Raw genomic sequence first — 19,477 nt, 5'->3', positions numbered from 1 at the left:
GGTTCTACTCCTTCATTGGAGGCCAGATGTGTTTCATTACACCGTGTTCCAAATTATTATGCAAATTGGATTTAAGTGTCATAAAGATTTAATTGTTTTGTTTTTCAAGTAAACTCGTGGATGGTATTGTGTCTCAGGGCTCAATAGATCACTGAAATCAATCTTAAACACGTGATAATTAGTTTTCCAGGTGATTCTAATTAAAGGAAAACTACTTAAAAATGATGTTCCACATTATTAAGCAGGCCACAGGTTTCAAGTAACATGGGAAAGAAAAATGATCTCTCTGCTGCCGAAAAGCATCAAATAGTGCAATGCCTTGGTCAAGGGATGAAAACATTAGATATTTCATGAAAACTTAAGAGTGATCATCATACTGTGAAGAGATTTGTGACTGAAACAGAGCACAGACAGAGTTCATGCAGATAAAGGCATAATGAGGAAGGTTTCTGCCAGTTAAATTCATTGGATTAAGGGAGCAGCTGCCAAAATACCATTACAAAGCAGCAAACAGATATTTGAAGCTGCTGGTGCCTCTGGAGTCCCTCGAACCTTAAGGTGTAGGCTCCTTCAGAGGCTTGCTGTGGTGCATAAACCTACTATTCGGCCACTCCTAAACAGTGTTCACAAGTAGAAATGGTTGCATTGGGCCCAGACATACATGAAGAGTATTTTCCAAACAGTCTTGTTTACTGATGAGTGTAGAGCAACCCTGGATGGTCCAGATGGATGGAGTAGTGGATGGTTGGTGGATGGCCACCATGTCCCAACAAGGCTGCGACGTCAGTAAGGAGGTGGAGGAGTCATGTTTTGGGCCGTAATCATGGGGAAACAGCTGGTAGGGCCCTTTAAGGTTCCTGAAGGTGTGAAAAAGACCTCTGCAAAGTGTATAGAGCTTCTGACTGACAACTTTCTTCCTTGGTATAAAAAGCAGAAACGTGCCTTCAGGATCAAAATCATCTTCATGCTGACAATGCACCATCTCATGCTGCACAGAATACCTCTGACTCATTGTCTGCTATGGGCATAAAAGGAGATAAACTCATGGTGTGGCCACCATCTTCCCCTGACCTCAACCCTATAGGGAACCTTTGGAGGATCATCAAGCAAAAGATCTATGAGGGTGGGAGGCAATTCACATCAAACCAGCAGCTCTGGGAGGGAGGAAATACAAGCAGAAACTCTCCAAAAACTCACAAGTTCAATGGATGCAAGAATTGTGAAGGTGATACCAAAGAAGGTTCCTATGTTACCATATAACTTGGCCTGTTAGGAGGTTTTGGAGTTAAATAGGTTTTTTGTTCAGTGAATGTGACCTCCTAATGCTGCAAATTCCACAAATGAGCATTTTCAGTTCTTTAAAACATATCAAATGTTTAGAAATTCTACACTGCCTAATAATTTGGAACAGCGCATTTTGAGTTTTTATTCATTTTGGAGATTATACTGTTATCATTGGGAGGTTTCTTCAATAAAATGCGATGTATACTCTAACAGGTGATGACTATTATTAGACTGACTGTCATTTGCACCAACCATTTAGGAAAATCCGAGAAAAATATCATTTGCATAACAATTTGGAACACGGTGTAAACTGATAGGACTTGATTTGGAAAGGTGCACACCTGTCTATATAAGACCTCACAGCTCACAGTGCATGTCAGACCAAATGAGAATCATGAGGTCAAAGGAACTGGCCAAGGAGCTCAGAGACAGAATTGTGGCAAGGCACAGATCTGGCCAAGGTTACAACAGAATTTCTGCAGGACTCAAGGTTCCTAAGAGCACAGTGGCCTCCATAATCCTTAAATAGAATAAGTTTGAGACCACCAGAAGTCTTCCTAGACCTGGCCATCCAGCCAAACTGAGCAATCGTGGGAGAAGAGCATTGGTGAGAGAGGTGAAGAAGAACCCCAAGATCACTGTGGCTGAGCTCCAGAGATGCAGTAGGGAGATGTGAGAAAGTTCCACAAAGTCAACTATCACTGCAGCCCTCCACCAGTCAGGCCTTTATGGCAGAGTGGCCTGACGGAGGCCTCTCCTCAGTGCAAGACATATGAAAGCCGCATAGAGTTTGCTACAAAACACATGAAGGACTCCCAGACTATGAGAAATAAGATTCTCTGGTCTGAGGAGAGGAAGATAGACCTTTTTGATGATAATTCTAAGCGGTATGTGTGGAGAAAACCAGGCACTGCTCATCTCCCGCCCAATACAATCCCAACAGTGAAGCATGGTGGTGGCAGCATTATGCTATGGGGGTGTCAGCTGCAGGGACAGGACGACTGGTTGTCATTGAGGGAAACATGAATGCAGCCAAGTACAGAGATATCCTGGATGAAAACCTCTTCCAGAGTGCTCTGGACCTCAGACTTGGCCGAAGGTTCACCTTCCAACAAGACAATGACCCTAAGCACACAGCTAAAATAACAAGGAGTGGCTTCAGAACAACTCTGTGACCATTCTTGACTGGCCCAGCCAGAGCTCTGACCTAAACCCAACTGAGCATCTCTGGAGAGACCTGAAAATGGCGTCCACCAACGTTCACCATCCAACCTGACGGAACTGGAGAGGATCTGCAAGGAAAAATGGCCAAGGATCCCCAAATCCAGGGGGGAAAAACTTGTTGCATCATTCCCAAGAAGACTCCTGGCTGTACTAGCTCAGAATGTGCTTCTACTCAATACTGAGCAAAGGGGCTGAAGACTTATGGCCATGGGATACTTCCGTTTTTTTTTATTTCTTAATAAATTTGCAAACATTTCTACATTTCTGTTTTTTTTTCTCAGCCATGATGAGAAATAATGAGAAAAAAATGAACTTTTTTGAATTTACCAAATGGCTGCAATGAAACAAAGAGTGAAAAATGTAAAGGGGTCTGAATACTTTCCGCACCCACTGTATGTATGTATGTATATTTCATGTATCTATGACTTTTATACATAACTTGTATTTATTATCTATTTTATATCTATTTGTCCATCATTTATATAAACAAAAACAGAAATAGGCAGCAAGCTAATTAAAAATGCAAAAAAAGGTAGTTTGTGCTGCGTTTTGGTTGCTAAAGACTAAGGAAATGAAATCATGTTTTTTGGGGCGCACTAAACTTTATCACCATGCACAAGAGGCAACAAAAATGCAGCAATAAAATTGCAGCAAAACCTGCTTTATGTAAGCAGCTTCTTTACTGCCAAGAGAGCAGGTATTTCCTGCAGAAAAAAAAAACTCAGCAAAAACACAACGTGCGAACATCGCCTAACAATTCACATTGAGTGTCAGTAAAGTTCTGCTCTATCCTGCATCCACTGAATGTCAATATGTAAAGAGCCGTGCCGCATGACTTAGGACAAGGAACCAAACCAGAGACATCATTGGCAGACACGTGTTTTGGGGTGTTTTCCCTTCATCAGGGCAAAGCATGATATCTGGATTTGGCTGGGTGCGAGGCCTCTGACAGGTGGTCTAAGGGGGACGTTTCTCATTGTGGAGAGCACCATTCGATGTAGGGATACTTATAGAACATACGATGCCCTACTGGGAATGTAAAGATGCAAATAGCTCTTCAGAAAGTAAGAAGACAGGACTCTAGCGCCACCGATTATACGTCAGGAATTCTTCAGCGACGGTCAGTGAGTTATCACATCCAATACCTGCTCCTCACAGCTGGGATCCTACATGTTTTTGGCCTATTTGTTATTCTTTGCCCCTATTTATCAATTCCAAAATATAAATGTTATGGTCTGGATGCAAATAGTAAACATATAGTTCAAGTGAAGTCATTACAGGGGTGGGGTGGGGGGCACATACTTTTTTTTAATGAATATATACAGTATATTGTAATCACCCCCACTAATCCCTGTCCCCAGAGCTTCAGATTAATTTCCCTATTCTTTCTTATGGCAGCCATATCACGGCAGATGTTTCCCGGTCGATATCCCTGTCCCCCTTAGGGAAGGATGGGATCATCACACGGAGATGCTAAAATACTTTGGAAATTTCCTTGTGGGGCTTTCAGCACCTGATCACCGGAAGGGAAACAGAACTGCTCCACATAGACGGCCATAAGATAGAAAAAAGCCTGCTGTACTAGATTACAGTGATCCTTTCAGATTTATTTATCTATAAATTATCTATCTATATATTATCTATCTATTATCTATTTACCTATTATCTATCTATTATCTATCATCTATCTATTATCTATTATCTATCTATCTATTATCTATCTATCATATATCTATTATCTATCTGTTATCTATTATCTATCTATTATCTATATATTATCAATCTAACATCTATCTATCTGTTATCTATCTGTTGTCTATCTATTATCTATCTATTATAATTATTAATTTATATAGCATATCTATGTATCTATCTATCTATTATCTATCTGTTATCTATATATCATCTATTATCTACATATTATCTATCATCTATTTATCATCTATCTAGCTATTATCAATCTAGCTATTTATTATCTATCTATTATCCACCTATCATCTATTATCTATCTATCTATCTATCTATCTATCTATCTATCTATCTATCTATCTATCATCTATCTATTATCCACTTATCATCTATTATCTATCATTGAGGAGAAATAGACTAGATACATTTTAGTGTTTGGCACATATTACTCACTAATAAAAAAAAAAAAAAAAAAGAAAACCTTCATAAAAACCTAACCTTTTATCAGGAGTCCACAGTATCAGTATCACAGAACACATTTTCATATTTGCATTTTTTTTCCTCTTGAAGTTTGGCTTTTGTTTTAGTCTCTTACGTGCATCATATCTAAGCCATCCTTACATTGTATGTTCATAGACTCACTTTTACTTATCACTATAAATAATCATGCACCAGAATCATGCATAAGTTAGGGTTTTCCTATTTCTATTGTTTCCCATTACATGATTCAGTCAGTGGAGTTTTTTACCTATCATTAGATAATAATAATAATAATAATAATAATAATAATATAGTGTTTTATTGTATGTATTTCATTATTACTAACAATATTTTTTTTATACAATTTTACATTTTCTGAAGATGCAAAATAAGAAAAAGCTCTCTAAACGTTCCTACCAATAAGTGGCCTTTTTTGCTGTACATTTAGTGAGAAGCAGCGGGACCTTTTTCAGTGAATAATATTTAATTTATATTACTGTTAAAAAAATATATATTCTTTTAAGTATATTTTTACAGTGGAAATTTTTTAACCAGATTTTTCCCATTTTTTTTTTTTTAATATAACCCTATGCCCTGTTTATTAGAAAACTGCAGAATCCCACAGTGCCATATAAATACTTTTATGATGTCTGTCCTTTTTGGCGACCTATTTTCAACTGAACGCTATAAAATTGCTGTTCTCAGCCGGTACAACGTTCCAGCAAAGAGCGGCTGATATATCACGGACTGTGGATGGATGTTTTTCACACCTTTTCTGATAATAATCTGTAAGTATAGACTTGGGCTAAAAATATACAAGACTACCTTATATTTATATGTAACAATCCCATATTTTAACCAATTTTGTTTTAATATTATTTTCCTTTTTTATCTTTATCTATTATTCTACCTTTTTTCATTTTTATTTTACTTTTTTTGCATTATTTTATCAATTGCATCCATTATTTTAGCTTTAATTTCTATTTTTTTTATCTATTTTATCTATTATTTTATCTTTTTCCATTATTTTATCAAATGCATCCATTATTTTAGCTTTTATTTCTATTTTTTTAATCTATTTAATCTATTATTTTATCTTTTTCCATTATTTTATCAATTGTATCCATTATTTTAGCTTTTATTTCTATTTTTTTTTAATCTATTTTATCTATTATTCTGCCTTTTTATTTCTTTTTTTTTATCTATTATTCTCCTTTTTTATCTATTTTATCCATTATTTTACCTTTATTTCTATTTTTATCTCTATCATTTTTTTATATCAGCTTCCCCCCCCCCCCCGACTTTCTGCCTTTTAAGTTTCCTGGGAGTCAGTTCTGTTTGAAGGACAGAAGCAAAAAAATATTATTTGATCCAAAAATATACTAAGTGTTAAATATCATGAAATGGAAAAAATAATTTTGTATTCTATTTTTTTCTGTTATATTTTATATTTATTAACCTTTTTTATATTTATTGTAAAATAAAAAAAAAACATATCAACAAAATTATGTTAAATCAAATGTTAAAATTAGGACTAAATAGAATAGGAAACTAAAGGAGAAATAAAAAAAAACAAAAATAAAAACAATTTTTTCAAATTATAATGTAGTGTAAAAAAATAAAAAAGTATAAAAAAATTCTAATCATAATATATATATATTTTTTATAATTTACAATGAAAGGGAAGCCTTTTTTTACTGCACAGAAAAAAAAATATGGCTTTTTCTATCCTTTAATCCTCTGCGGAGAAAAGCAGGGCTAAAAACGCAAGATGAGGCGTCCATCTCATAACTCCCAGAATGCTTTGTGAATGACATGAAAAACACAAGGCTTGATGATCCTTCCCTCTCGACCTGTATCCAGATGGCTACCCTGGTATCGATCCGTTGGTAATATATAACATGATGAATGTAGAGGGCTATTTCTGTCACCTTGGATACGGAAACCACCGGCGCTCGCTGATTGAATCCCCTGCCATTATTTTCACTGCAGAAACAGGGTTTTTTTTCCTTTGTTTTTTTTAAATGTATCCGTCTGATATGTTTTTGTACCAAGGTTGCATACATCTGCGACCGGTCTGGCGGATGTATAATTGGGATTTTTGGAACATTGCTTCGAAGGGAGGCAACAAGGGGGGAATTAAATAAATAAATAAGCGACATTAAAAAGGAACGGACGATAAAAAAAACAACTAAAATTACAGCGAAGCGTAAGAAACAAATGGAGTTTGGCGGAATTTTCTATGGCTGGAAGATTAACCCTTTGCTGCAAGCGGAACCAAAGTGAACACACAAATGTGTGCGGTAAAGAGATTGCAAAACAGAAGAAGATTGTGGAAGGTTTGAGAGTCAGGATGGAACAGCACCGAACAACGGGGAGGATGGAGGGAAATAAAAATAATAATTACAAAAGAATAGATTACGGATAGATAGATAGATAGATAGATAGATAGATAGATAATGGATAGATAATAGATAGATGGATAACATAGATAATAGATAGATGATAGATAGATAATAGATAGATGATAAATAGATAATAGATAGAAAGATAGATAAGATAGATGATAGATAATTGATATTGATAATAGATAGATAATTTATAATACATACATAATAGATGCTCAATTGGGTTTAGGTCAGGGCTCTGGCTGGGCCGGTCAAGAATGGTCACAGAGTTGTTCTGAAGCCATTCCTTTGTTATTTTAGCTGTGTGCTTAGTGTCATTGTCTTGTTGGAAGGTGAACCTTCGGCCAAGTCTGAGGTCCAGAGCACTCTGGAAGAGGTTTTCATCCAGGATATCTCTGTACTTGGCCGCATTCATGTTTCCTTCAATGACAACCAGTCGTCCTGTCCCTGCAGCTGAAAAACACCCCCATAGTATGATTCTGCCACCACCATGTTTCACTGTTGGGATTGTATTGGGCAGGTGATATGCAGTGCCTGGTTTCTCCACACATACCACTTAGAATTATCACCAAAAAGGTCTATCTTCATCTCATCAGACCAGAGAATCTTATTTCTCATAGTCTGGGAGTCCTTCATGTGTTTTATAGCAAACTCTATGCGGCTTTCATATGTCTTGCACTGAGGAGAGGCTTCTGTCTGGCCACTCTGCCATAAAGGCCTGACTGGTGGAGGGCTGCAGTGATAGTTGACTTTGTGGAACTTTCTCCCATCTCCCTACTGCATCTCTGGAGCTCAGCCACAGTGATCTTGGGGTTCTTCTTTACCTCTCTCACCAATGCTCTTCTCCCACGATTGCTCAGTTTTGCTGGACGGCCAGGTCTAGGAAGACTTCTGGTGGTCCCAAACTTCTTCCATGTAAGGATTATGGAGGCCACTGTGCTCTTAGGAACCTTGAGTACTACAGAAATTCTGCTGTAACCTTGGCCTGATCTGTGCCTTGCCATAATTCTGTCTCTGAGCTCCTTGGCCAGTTCCTTTGGCCTCATGATTCTCGTTTGGTCTGACATGCACTGTGAGCTGTGAGGTCTTATATAGACAGGTGTGCACCTTCCCAAATCAAGTCCTATCAGATTAATTACACACAGCTGGACTCCAATGAAGGAGGAGAACCATCTCAAGGAGGATCACAAGGAAATGGACAGCGTGGGACTTATATATGGGTGTCTGAGCAAAGGGTCTGGATACTCATGACCATGTGATATTTCAGTTTATGTTTTTTAATAAATTTGCAAAAATTTCTACATTTCTGTTATTTTCAGTCAAGATGGGGTGGAGAGTGTACATTAATGAGAAAAAAAATGGACTTTTTTTAATTTACCAAATGGCTGCAATGAAACGAGTGAAAAATTGAAAGGGGTCTGAATACTTTCCGTATCCACTGTATATAGATATAGATAGATAGATAGATAGATAGATAACTAATGTTTATTTGGTCCTGCCAATAAAGCTTCTTTGAATTTGAATAACAGATCTATAGATAATAGATAGACAGATAGATAACACAGGCCAACAAAAAACAACTTTTTTTATGTTTCTTTGATGAAAATAGGCAAATATTACTAATTTTGGGTCGAGAAACTCAAATATACCCACAGAATTGTTTAATTAGCTCTCGTTTTTTAGATACACGCCATGGATGTATGTGCTGTAGGTAGCGAGAAGCATTCATTACAAGAGTATAAATTGCACACAAATGTCATGTTCAAACTTGAAATATTGTTTAAAATATGATTAAAATAGCAAGAACACAATACATTAACTGAACACAACAGTTCAGACAAGACCTATTCACGAGAACGCTTTCTTTTTGCTTGTCTATTGAAGTTTTCTTCTGGTACATCTCTGATTAATGTCCAACAGTAGTCTGCAAGCATGGAAGCATTCCACTTGCCCTGATATCTTTGTTCCATATTTAAAATATCTTGGTGGAATCGCTCACCATGCTCATCGCTTACTGCACCACAATTGTCCGGGAAGAAATCCAGATGAGAGTCCAGAAAGTGTATTTTTAATGACATGTTGCAGCCTAATTTATGATACTTCGTAAGAAGGTTATTCACAATATCAACATAGTTATCAACTCGTCTGTTTCCCAAGAAGCCACGTACAACATCTCTGAAGGCTTGCCATGCCGCCTTCTCATTGCCTTGTAGGATCTCGTCAAAATTTCCATCCCTAAGTAGGTCACGAATTTGAGGACCAATGAAGACACCTTCTTTCACTTTAGCATCACTGAGTTGTGGAAACTTCCCTCTGAGGTACTTAAAAGCATTTCCTTCTTGGTTCATTCCCTTAACAAAATTTTTCATAAGACCAAGTTTAATGTGTAGCGCCGACAGAATGATTTTACTGCGTTCAACAAGTGGACAGTGTTGAACATTCTTAATTCCAGGACACATTTTGTCCCTTGTAGGCCACACTTTTATATTGTAGTGAGAAGATCTAGCACGGCTGTCCCACTCACATAGGAAACAGCAATATTTTGTGTATCCCAACTGCATGCCTAACAATATTGCAACCACTTTCAAGTCTGCACAGATCTGCCATTGGTGGTCACTGTATTTTATTGCGTCCAGAAGCAGTTTCATATTGTTGTAGGTTTCTTTCATGCAAACAGCATGGCCTACAGGAACGGAAGGAAGAACATTTCCATTGTGCAATAGTACAGCTTTTAAACTAACCTTTGAACCGTCGATGAAAAGTCTCCAATCTAGTGGGTTGTACTGAACATTCATAGCGGACATTAAACCATCAACACTGGTGCAGAAAACGAGATTGTCTTGCTTTTTAAAATAAACATGTAAATCTCTTTGTCGATGCCTATAGGCAGTCACTTTAACATTGTACAGTAGAAAGTTCCATTGTTTTAATCTTGAAGCCAGAAGCTCTGCCTTTTCTTTCGACAGGTCCAGGTCGCGTATCAGATCATTGAGTTCACCCTGAGAAAGCAAATGTGGTTCATTTGATGCAGACTGTGAATCATATTCAAGATCTTGTGATGAACTTCCGGGCGATTCTTCCTCCTGATCTGATTCCAGTACATATTCCTTTGGAGGGCGAGGAACGGGAAGATCTTTCCCATGTGGGACTGGTCTTATAGCCGAGGGGATGTTAGGGTACTCAATAGTCCCCTTCTTTTTTCTTGACATGCCATGCTGAAGAGGAGCAACCATGCAGAAATAGCAGTCGTCTACATGATTTCTTGGCTCCCTCCAAATCATTGGCACACCAAAACGCATAGAACGTCCTTTATTCTTCAACCATGCAACCAGATTTACTGAACAACTATTGCAGCAAATGTGTGGAGCCCAGGGCTTCTCCTGATCACCAACCTTTACACCAAAGTAATGATGGTAAGCAGTCTTCACAAGTGGAGTAATTGGTCTTCTTTGGTTGGCAAATGTCACATAACCACACACGTAACAAAAATTGTTAACAATATTTGCACATTTACGAGGCATTTTCAAAGTGTAAATTCTCTCCACAAAATTACTGCAACAAGAGAAAGAGACTTCAATTAGTACAAACTATGCAGACACAATGAATAAAATGGCTGACATTGGTTCAACAGGTCTGTAATCAGGTTTACCAATACACATTTGTTGAAAATTCAAAATTTCCCTATTTTCCTGCATAATAATCTTAACCCCTTCCCGACATGTGACGGTATAGTATGTCACATGTCGGGACCCCCGCTTTGATGTGCGCTCCGGCGGTGAGCACACATCAAAGTCGCGACATGTCAGCTGTTTTTTACAGCTGACATGTGCGCGCAATAGCGGCGGGTGAAATCGCGATCACCCGCCGCTATTAACTAGTTAAATGCCGCTGTCAAACACAGACAGCGGCATTTAACTACCGCATCCGGCCGTGCGGCCGGATATGAGCGCATCGCCGACCCCCGTCACATGATCGGGGGTCGGCGATGCATCAGGAAGGTAACCATAGAGGTCCTGGAGACCTCTATGGTTACTGATTGCCGGTGGCTGTGAGCGCCCCCCTGTGGTCGGCGCTCACAGCACACCTGCAATTCTGCTGTGTAACAGCGATCTTATGATCGCTGCTGCAGAGCCGATCGGGCTGTGCCTGCTTCTAGCCTCCCATGGAGGCTATAGAAGCATGGCAAAAGTAAAAAAAAAAAGTTTTTAAAAATGTGAAAAAAATAAAAAAAACATAAAAGTTTAAATCACCCCCCTTTCGCCCCAATCAAAATAAATCAATAAAAAAAAACCCCAACCTACACATATTTGGTATCGCCGCGTTCAGAATCGCCCGATCTAGCAATAAAAAAAAAGCATTAACCTTATCGCAAAACGGCGTAACGAGAAAAAAAATCGGAACGCCAGAATTACGTTTTTTTGGTCGCCACGACATTGCATTAAAATGCAATAACGGGCGATCAAAAGAACGTATCTGCACCAAAATGCTATCATTAAAAACGCCAGCTCGGCACGCAAAAAATAAACCCTCACCCGACCCCAGATCACGAAAAATGGAGACGCTACGGGTATCGGAAAATGGCGCAATTTTGTTTTGTTTTGTTTTTTGCAAAGTTTGGAATTTTTTTTCACCACTTAGGTGAAAAATAACCTAGTCATGTTAGGTGTCTATGAACTCGTAATGACCTGGAGAATCATAATGGCAGGTCAGTTTTAGCATTTAGTGAACCTAGCAAAATAGGCAAGCAAAAAACAAGTGTGGGATTGCACTTTTTTTGCAATTTCACTGCACTTGGAATTTTTTTCCCGTTTTCTAGTACACGACATGGTAAAACCAATGATGTCGTTCAAAAGTACAACTCGTCCCGCAAAAAATAAGCCCTCACATGGCCAAATTGACGGAAAAATAAAAAAGTTATGGCTCTGGGAAGGAGGGGAGCGAAAAACGAAAACGGAAAAACGGAAAAAGCTCCGGGGGTGAAGGGATGACATGTATCTCAGCAACAAGAGCTAATAATGATTTTTAAGTAACATATTCGTTTTTAGGATGCTAAAATTATTACAAACCAGCTATTTTCATTTCAGACACATTTTCACTGTTGGCCAGTGTAATAGATAGATGATAGATAGATAATAGATAGACAGATAATAGATACTGTAGATAATAGATAGATAGATAATAGATAAATATAGATAAGTCTGACACTGCACATTTACCCTCTAATTTGTGAAGTGTCTCGTTAGACAAGGACAGAAAACCCCACTGAATATGTAGATTATTGCAGATATCTGTCCGTATCTTAGATAATTATAATTATATTATTTGCTAGAAAAATCGATGTAAATACTTTTATGCTTAAAAATGACAAAAGTATTCAATTCGTGATACCTTAAGTGACTAACCAATGATGTTGGCCAATAAATGTATCACTAATTGAATACTTTTGTCATTTTTAGGCATACAGGATTTTGCGGACAGTATGTTGCTGGCAGGGTCTTCTCATGGCGTTCGCCCTGTGTCTTTACGCAGATTACCAGGACCGTACACTGGGATAAACATAAGGCGATGAGCATGGAAGGCCGCTGCCACTTTTATCTGTAAAGCAAAGATGTGTTTCCATGGTAACTGCAGATGCAGTGGAGGGCCGGGGGCCCGGTCAGCGGTGACCACCACAAGCTGCCTCCGCTCATTATTACAGAGCACCCCTATATATATAAGCAGTTTTATGGCACTGTCATTGTTGCCCATAGCGACCAATCACAGCACGGTTTTCATTGTAGCAGAGCCGTTAAAGATTTGAGAGCTGTGATATGATTGGTGCTGTGATGACCATGTGACTATGACGCATCATATAGTTTGCAGGTCTGAGATTTGCTTTGTGACTGCTGCAATGTGTAAACAAACTCCATGTACCGTAGATGTTGTCCCAGATTTGGGCCCAGAACCTCGGTCTGCTCCCCACTGAGCCCCGCCACATCGGTCAGAGCCCCCCCAGTCTGCACCCTCGTACCATAGGCTGCAATCTCAGGGCAGAAGCCAGAAACCATGGAATTATGGAAATATTTTTAATTTTCATGTAGTTTTATCATATATGACAGATGATAAATGGAGTAGTACACTGTCCAAATAGACTGTACTGACCGCAGCATTACATGACGTGGGGAGTAGTGTGCTGAGGTAATCTGACAGTATCACATATCATAGGCTTAGATACTCAGCCCAGCAGACGGTATCACATATCATAAGATTAGATACTCAGCCCAGCAGACAGTATCACATATCATAGGCTTAGATACTCGGCCCAGCAGACAGTATCACTTATCATAAGATTAGATACTCAGCCCAGCAGACAGTATCACATATCATAGGCTTAGATACTCGGCCCAGCAGACAGTATCACTTATCATAAGATTAGATACTCAACCCAGCAGACAGTATCACATATCATTAGATTAGATACTCAACCCAGCAGACAGTATCACATATCAGCTCCTTAGATACTGAGCAAACTAGACAGTATCACATGTCATCAGCTTAGATACTGATCACAGTAGACAGTATCACATATCATAAGATTAGATACTCAACCCTGCAGACAGTATCACATATCATAAGATTAGATACTAAACCCTGCAGACAGTATCACATATCAGCTCCTTAGATACTGATAGACAGTATCACATATCCTAGGCTTAGATACTGAGCAAAGTAGACAGTATCACATGTCATCAGCTTAGATACTCGTTCTAGCTGACAGCATCACATATCCTAGGCTTAGATACTCAGCCCAGCAGACAGTATCACATATCCTAGGCTTAGATACTCAGCCCAGCAGACAGTATCACATATCCTAGGCTTAGATACTCAGCCCAGCAGACAGTATCACATATCCTAGGCTTAGATACTCAGCCCAGCAGACAGTATCACATATCCTAGGCTTAGATACTCAGCCCAGCAGACAGTATCACATATCATAAGCTTAGATTCTTGGCTCAGCACCCATACTCCCAACCTTACAAGAAGAAAAAGAGGGAGATATCATGCGGTAGGTGACCACAAGTATGCTAATCATATACATACTGTCATGTGACCGCCCACTCACACCGGAAATACAGGGGAAGGGCGACAGTGCCTATATATTGTAGTACATAGAGGTGCACTGGTATTTAGAGCTGTATCTCTATGTGGCAGTTCAATGTGCCTATAAAGAAGAAGAACATCCTCTAAATTGCTCAATCACTGGTAATAAGGCGTGAGACTCACAGCTGAAGCTGCTGCCTGCTATGAAATAGGTTGTGAGTTTGAATCCCAGGAAAGCCCAGACATTAGGAAAAGCAGAGAGTTAATCAATGAACACAGACAGATAGGACCCCAAGGTCCTGAGATAGAGGCGCAGTATGGAGGAGACACATTGGCATCACCGTGCTGTGGAGATGAAGGCATGACATAGCCCTGATCTCCTCGAACTGAAGAACATTCCTATCAACCTGGGACTGTCCCACTGGATCCAAAGCGATTGGAAGATATGAGTTACCCACAGGACAGGATTAGATGCACAGCTCAGCTGACAGTATAACAAACACATGATGAGCTTAGATACACAGGCACAACAGACAGTATCACACACAAAAGGATTAGATACATCCTCATTCCTCTAAAATATTCATTTTCAGAATTGTACAGATATTTGACCTTCACATTTGCATTTGCAGCCTCTCCATGGTCTCGGACACGTACACAGAGAGCATCTTCATGGAACCAATACACCTATCATCTGCAGTGGCCGCCAAGAAGATTATAAGCGAAGGTAATGTCAAGGACCGCTCCTAGAAGGATTGTGTCCACTGCTTATGTATGGACGGAGGGGGTCTACAAGATGGTTTATGGTAGGGAATAATGTACATTATGTCTGTGACATCAGATAGACAAAGATAGATAGATAGATAGATAGATAATTAATAGACAATAGATAGATAGATAATAGAAAGATAAATGATAGATAGATGGAAAATAGATAAATAATAGATAGATCATAGATAGATAATTGATAGATAATAGATAAATAGATTGATAGATAGATAACAGATCATAGATAGATAATAGATAACAGATAGATCATAGATAGCTAGATAATAGATAGATGATAGATAGGTAATAGAAAGATAGACAATAGATAGATAGATTGATAGATAACAGATCATAGATAGATAGATAGATAATAGACAGATAAACAGATAGGCAATAGATAGATAACAGATAGATAATAGATAGATAATAGATAGATAGATAATGCATAGATAATAGATAGATAATAGATAGATAACAGATAGATGATAGATAGATAGATAGATAGATAGATAGATAGATAATGGATAGATAATAGATAGTTAGATAATAGATAGATAAATAGATAGATAACAGATAGATAACATATAGATCATAGATAGATCATAGATAGATCATAGATAGATCATAGATAGACAATAGATAGATAATAGATAATATATAGATAATAGATAGATAAATAATAGATACATAGATATATAATAGATAGATACTTTACAAAATTTCCTCCATAGTCACTAATTTTACAATCTTTCTACATTTTATCCACATGAAGCCGTTAGAAAATGATTTCCACCTCCCCCCTACCCGGCTGTCACTAATATATTCTCATGGGGGGCAAATCCCTTCCTGACATCTTACTCAGCAATTGAGTTAATTTTTGAGGTCACTCTCTCCAGCCGTGTAATTTTCAGCATGCAACCACTGATACCAGTATGTGTGAGGAAGGCACGCCATCCATTTTTAATGTCATATGCTCTCGTTATTTGGGGCCCTCGCCGGATGCTCCTTCCTTCTCTTCAGCACTTTCTTTTTAATTATTGGTTTGCTCAGGAAAGATTATAAACTGTGTTGGATTTTACACCAAATTCTCAATGAAAAGATAGATATTCTGCCCCTTCTGAGCAGCCTGAACTATACTCCAGAGTTTCATTAACAATTCTGCAAACTTCAGAGCTGAAATCTCCCAGGATACCATGCTTGTTCATTACTTGAAAAAAAGCTTGCTCAGTCAACTAATGTAGAAATAGTAACTGCCCCCCACCCCGCTCTGGAGTATAATACAGGAGGTAACTCAGGATCAGTAATGTAATGTATGTACACAGTGACTGCACCAGCAGAATAGTGAGTGCAGCTCTGGAGTATAATACAGGATGTAACTCAGGATCAGTAATGTAATGTATGTACACAGTGACTGCACCAGCAGAATAGTGAGTGCAGCTCTGGAGTATAATACAGGATGTAACTCAGGATCAGTAATGTAATGTATGTACACAGTGACTGCACCAGCAGAATAGTGAGTGCAGCTCTGGGGTATAATACAGGATGTAACTCAGGATCAGTAATGTAATGTATGTACACAGTGAATGCACCAACAGAATAGTGAGTGCAGCTCTGGAGTATAATACAGGATGTAACTCAGGATCAGTAATGTAATGTATGTACACTGACTGCACCAGTAGAATAGTGAGTGCAGCTCTGGAGTATAATGCAGGATGTAACTCAGGATCAGTAATGTAATGTATGTACACAGTGACTGCACCAGCAGAATAGTGAGTGCAGCTCTAGAGTATAATACAGGATGTAACTCAGGATCAGTAATGTAATGTATGTACACAGTGACTGCACCAGCAGAATAGTGAGTGCAGCTCTGGAGTATAATACAGGAGGTAACTCAGGATCAGTAATGTAATGTATGTACACAGTGACTGCACCAGCAGAATAGTGAGTGCAGCTCTGGAGTATAATACAGGATGTAACTCAGGATCAGTAATGTAATGTATGTACACAGTGACTGCACCAGCAGAATAGTGAGTGCAGCTCTGGGGTATAATACAGGATGTAACTCAGGATCAGTAATGTAATGTATGTACACAGTGACTGCACCAGCAGAATAGTGAGTGCAGCTCTGGAGTATAATACAGGATGTAACTCAGGATCAGTAATGTAATGTATGTACACAGTGAATGCACCAACAGAATAGTGAGTGCAGCTCTGGAGTATAATACAGGATGTAACTCAGGATCAGTAATGTAATGTATGTACACTGACTGCACCAGTAGAATAGTGAGTGCAGCTCTGGAGTATAATGCAGGATGTAACTCAGGATCAGTAATGTAATGTATGTACACAGTGACTGCACCAGCAGAATAGTGAGTGCAGCTCTAGAGTATAATACAGGATGTAACTCAGGATCAGTAATGTAATGTATGTACACAGTGACTGCACCAGCAGAATAGTGAGCGCAGCTCTGGAGTATAATACAGGATGTAACTCAGGATCAGTAATGTAATGTTGTACACAGTGACTGCACCAGCAGAATAGTGAGTGCAGCTCTGGAGTACAATAAAAAATGTAACTCAGGAGATGTGTTATCCATGTAAAAGACAGTAGATTATGGCTGAAGAGTATATGAAGGTTTTACACTGAAGGGCGGCTAAGGGACTTGTATTTTCAGGTCATTACCTTTTGATTTTTCAGTGGAAATGCTCTTAAAGAAGATCCTGACACATCAGGTTTAATGCAGTCAAATAAATAGCCGGCATTTTCTGCTCCACAGGAATTTTCCAGCAATCTTTACCACTGAAGGACTTAAAATCAAAGCCGACATATGCGCCCTGTACTGAGCTCTCAGCATCTTTGATGTCTCCTTACAGTCCAACTTCTGCTTTCACAAAATACTTCTGACGCCCTCAGAAGCTTCGACAAAGATTTTTACTGGTAAAGAGCAGGATGGGGAAAAGTCAGAGGCAGAGCCCGGCTGTACTTACCAGGTTCAGTGCTTCTTACTGTGGTGTGTGGGAACTCGGCCCAGCGCGGGGAGCACTGAGTGCAAAGAAAATCCCAAAATATCACAATTTTCAATTATTAAGAGTTAAATGTTCCTTAAGGTCCAAAAATTAAGATTTTATGTATTTTTCAGACTATAAAACTGCAAACTGTCATTATTTTCCAGTTAGGTAAAAATGACCCGATGACACGATTCTCCTTGTCAGTGCGAATACGGTGATACTAAATGTGAATAATTATAACTGGGGACAGGAGAAAGAGCCGACACTTCAACCTCCACTGAAGAAGGACCTCACATTGAACATATGTGCTTAATTGTAACTCAGGAAGAGATAAACTAATTATAACTGGGGGAGTGAGACAGAGCTGACACTGCAACCTACATTGAAGTAGGGACCTCCTACAGTAACCAGGTAATTACATCCGGAGATTTGCTCTGACAGCCAGACCCCAAATCTGGGATTACGCAGAGGCAAAGTACACTTCCCAGACATAAGCTTCCTTTTATCAAAGCACTGTTCTGAGACTTTTTGGAGCCACTGATCAGTGATGAATATTGGGGTTTGCATTGATCAGATATTTATGGGAGATATAGTTTCAGAGTCGTAGCGAAGGGACAAACTTAACACATTCACTCACATCACCATAAGGTCATTCTAACTCCTCCAACTTAATAACAATCGGATGGATGATGCTTTCCATGCCATGTATCATCTCTATATAAAGGTAAAATCGCAATCGGAAACATAAAGACAATGTCTACGACCCGGGATCTCCAGGGTGAAGATATCCTGTAAGTTAGGGATCTCATTAAATTCTAAAAGACCTAACACATCCCACAACCAATCCCCATATGAGCTCATAAACAGGAAGTATGCGGCCATAACCTTCATCTAAAAAAAAAAAGCTGAATTTGGGTTTGTGTATCTTGTCAGTCCTGGAAGGCACAGCTTGCTGTGGGTTCTGTCCATTTTCCTAAGGAGTACCTCCCTCCGCTAAGCTCTGAGTCATTTCCGTGACACAGGTTTAGTAATTTTTTTTGTTATCCCTTTTATACTATGTAATTGTATGTACTGTATTGCTTTGTTCATCTTTTTGTATCATCTTAGTATCAAAAGCACATGAAAAACAGTATACTGCTGATGGTTTCCAATTAACAATAGTATACTGCTGATGGTTTCCAATTATCAATAGTATACTGCTGATGGTTTCCAATTATCAATAGTGTATTGATGATGGTTTCCAATTAACAATAGTATACTGCTGATGGTTTCCAATTATCAATAGTGTATTGATGATGGTTTCCAATTATCAATAGTGTATTGCTGATGGTTTCCAATTATCAATAGTATATTGCTGATGGTTTCCAATTATCAATAGTGTATTGATGATGGTTTCCAATTATCAATAGTGTATTGCTGATGGTTTCCAATTAACAATCGTATATTGCTGATGGTTTCCAATTATCAATAGTATACTGCTGATGGTTTCCAATTATCAATAGTGTATTGCTGATGGTTTCCAATTATCAATAGTAT

The 19,477-nt window shown here is 38.6% G+C and overlaps 1 protein-coding gene across 3 annotated transcripts in view; it reads left to right on the top strand.

The window, feature by feature from the left end:
- The window catches only part of STYXL2 (serine/threonine/tyrosine interacting like 2), a 101,895-nt gene that overhangs the window by 43,191 nt on the left and 39,227 nt on the right, over positions 1 to 19,477 (top strand). For 2 of the 3 annotated variants that reach the window (XM_077293747.1, XM_077293748.1), the window contains one exon: positions 14,798 to 14,892. In XM_077293747.1, coding sequence (XP_077149862.1) covers positions 14,798 to 14,892 — 95 coding nt within the window. Of the gene's footprint in view, positions 1 to 13,881; positions 14,131 to 14,797; positions 14,893 to 19,477 lie in introns of those variants that run through there. The other variant, XM_077293749.1, reaches the window with a different exon arrangement.

The sequence above is a fragment of the Ranitomeya variabilis genome, chromosome 3 (genome assembly GCF_051348905.1).
Source record: "Ranitomeya variabilis isolate aRanVar5 chromosome 3, aRanVar5.hap1, whole genome shotgun sequence".
NCBI classification, from domain to species: domain Eukaryota; kingdom Metazoa; phylum Chordata; class Amphibia; order Anura; family Dendrobatidae; genus Ranitomeya; species Ranitomeya variabilis.
Note: the sequence above shows the minus strand (reverse complement) of the source record. Positions and strands in the feature narration are given on the sequence as shown.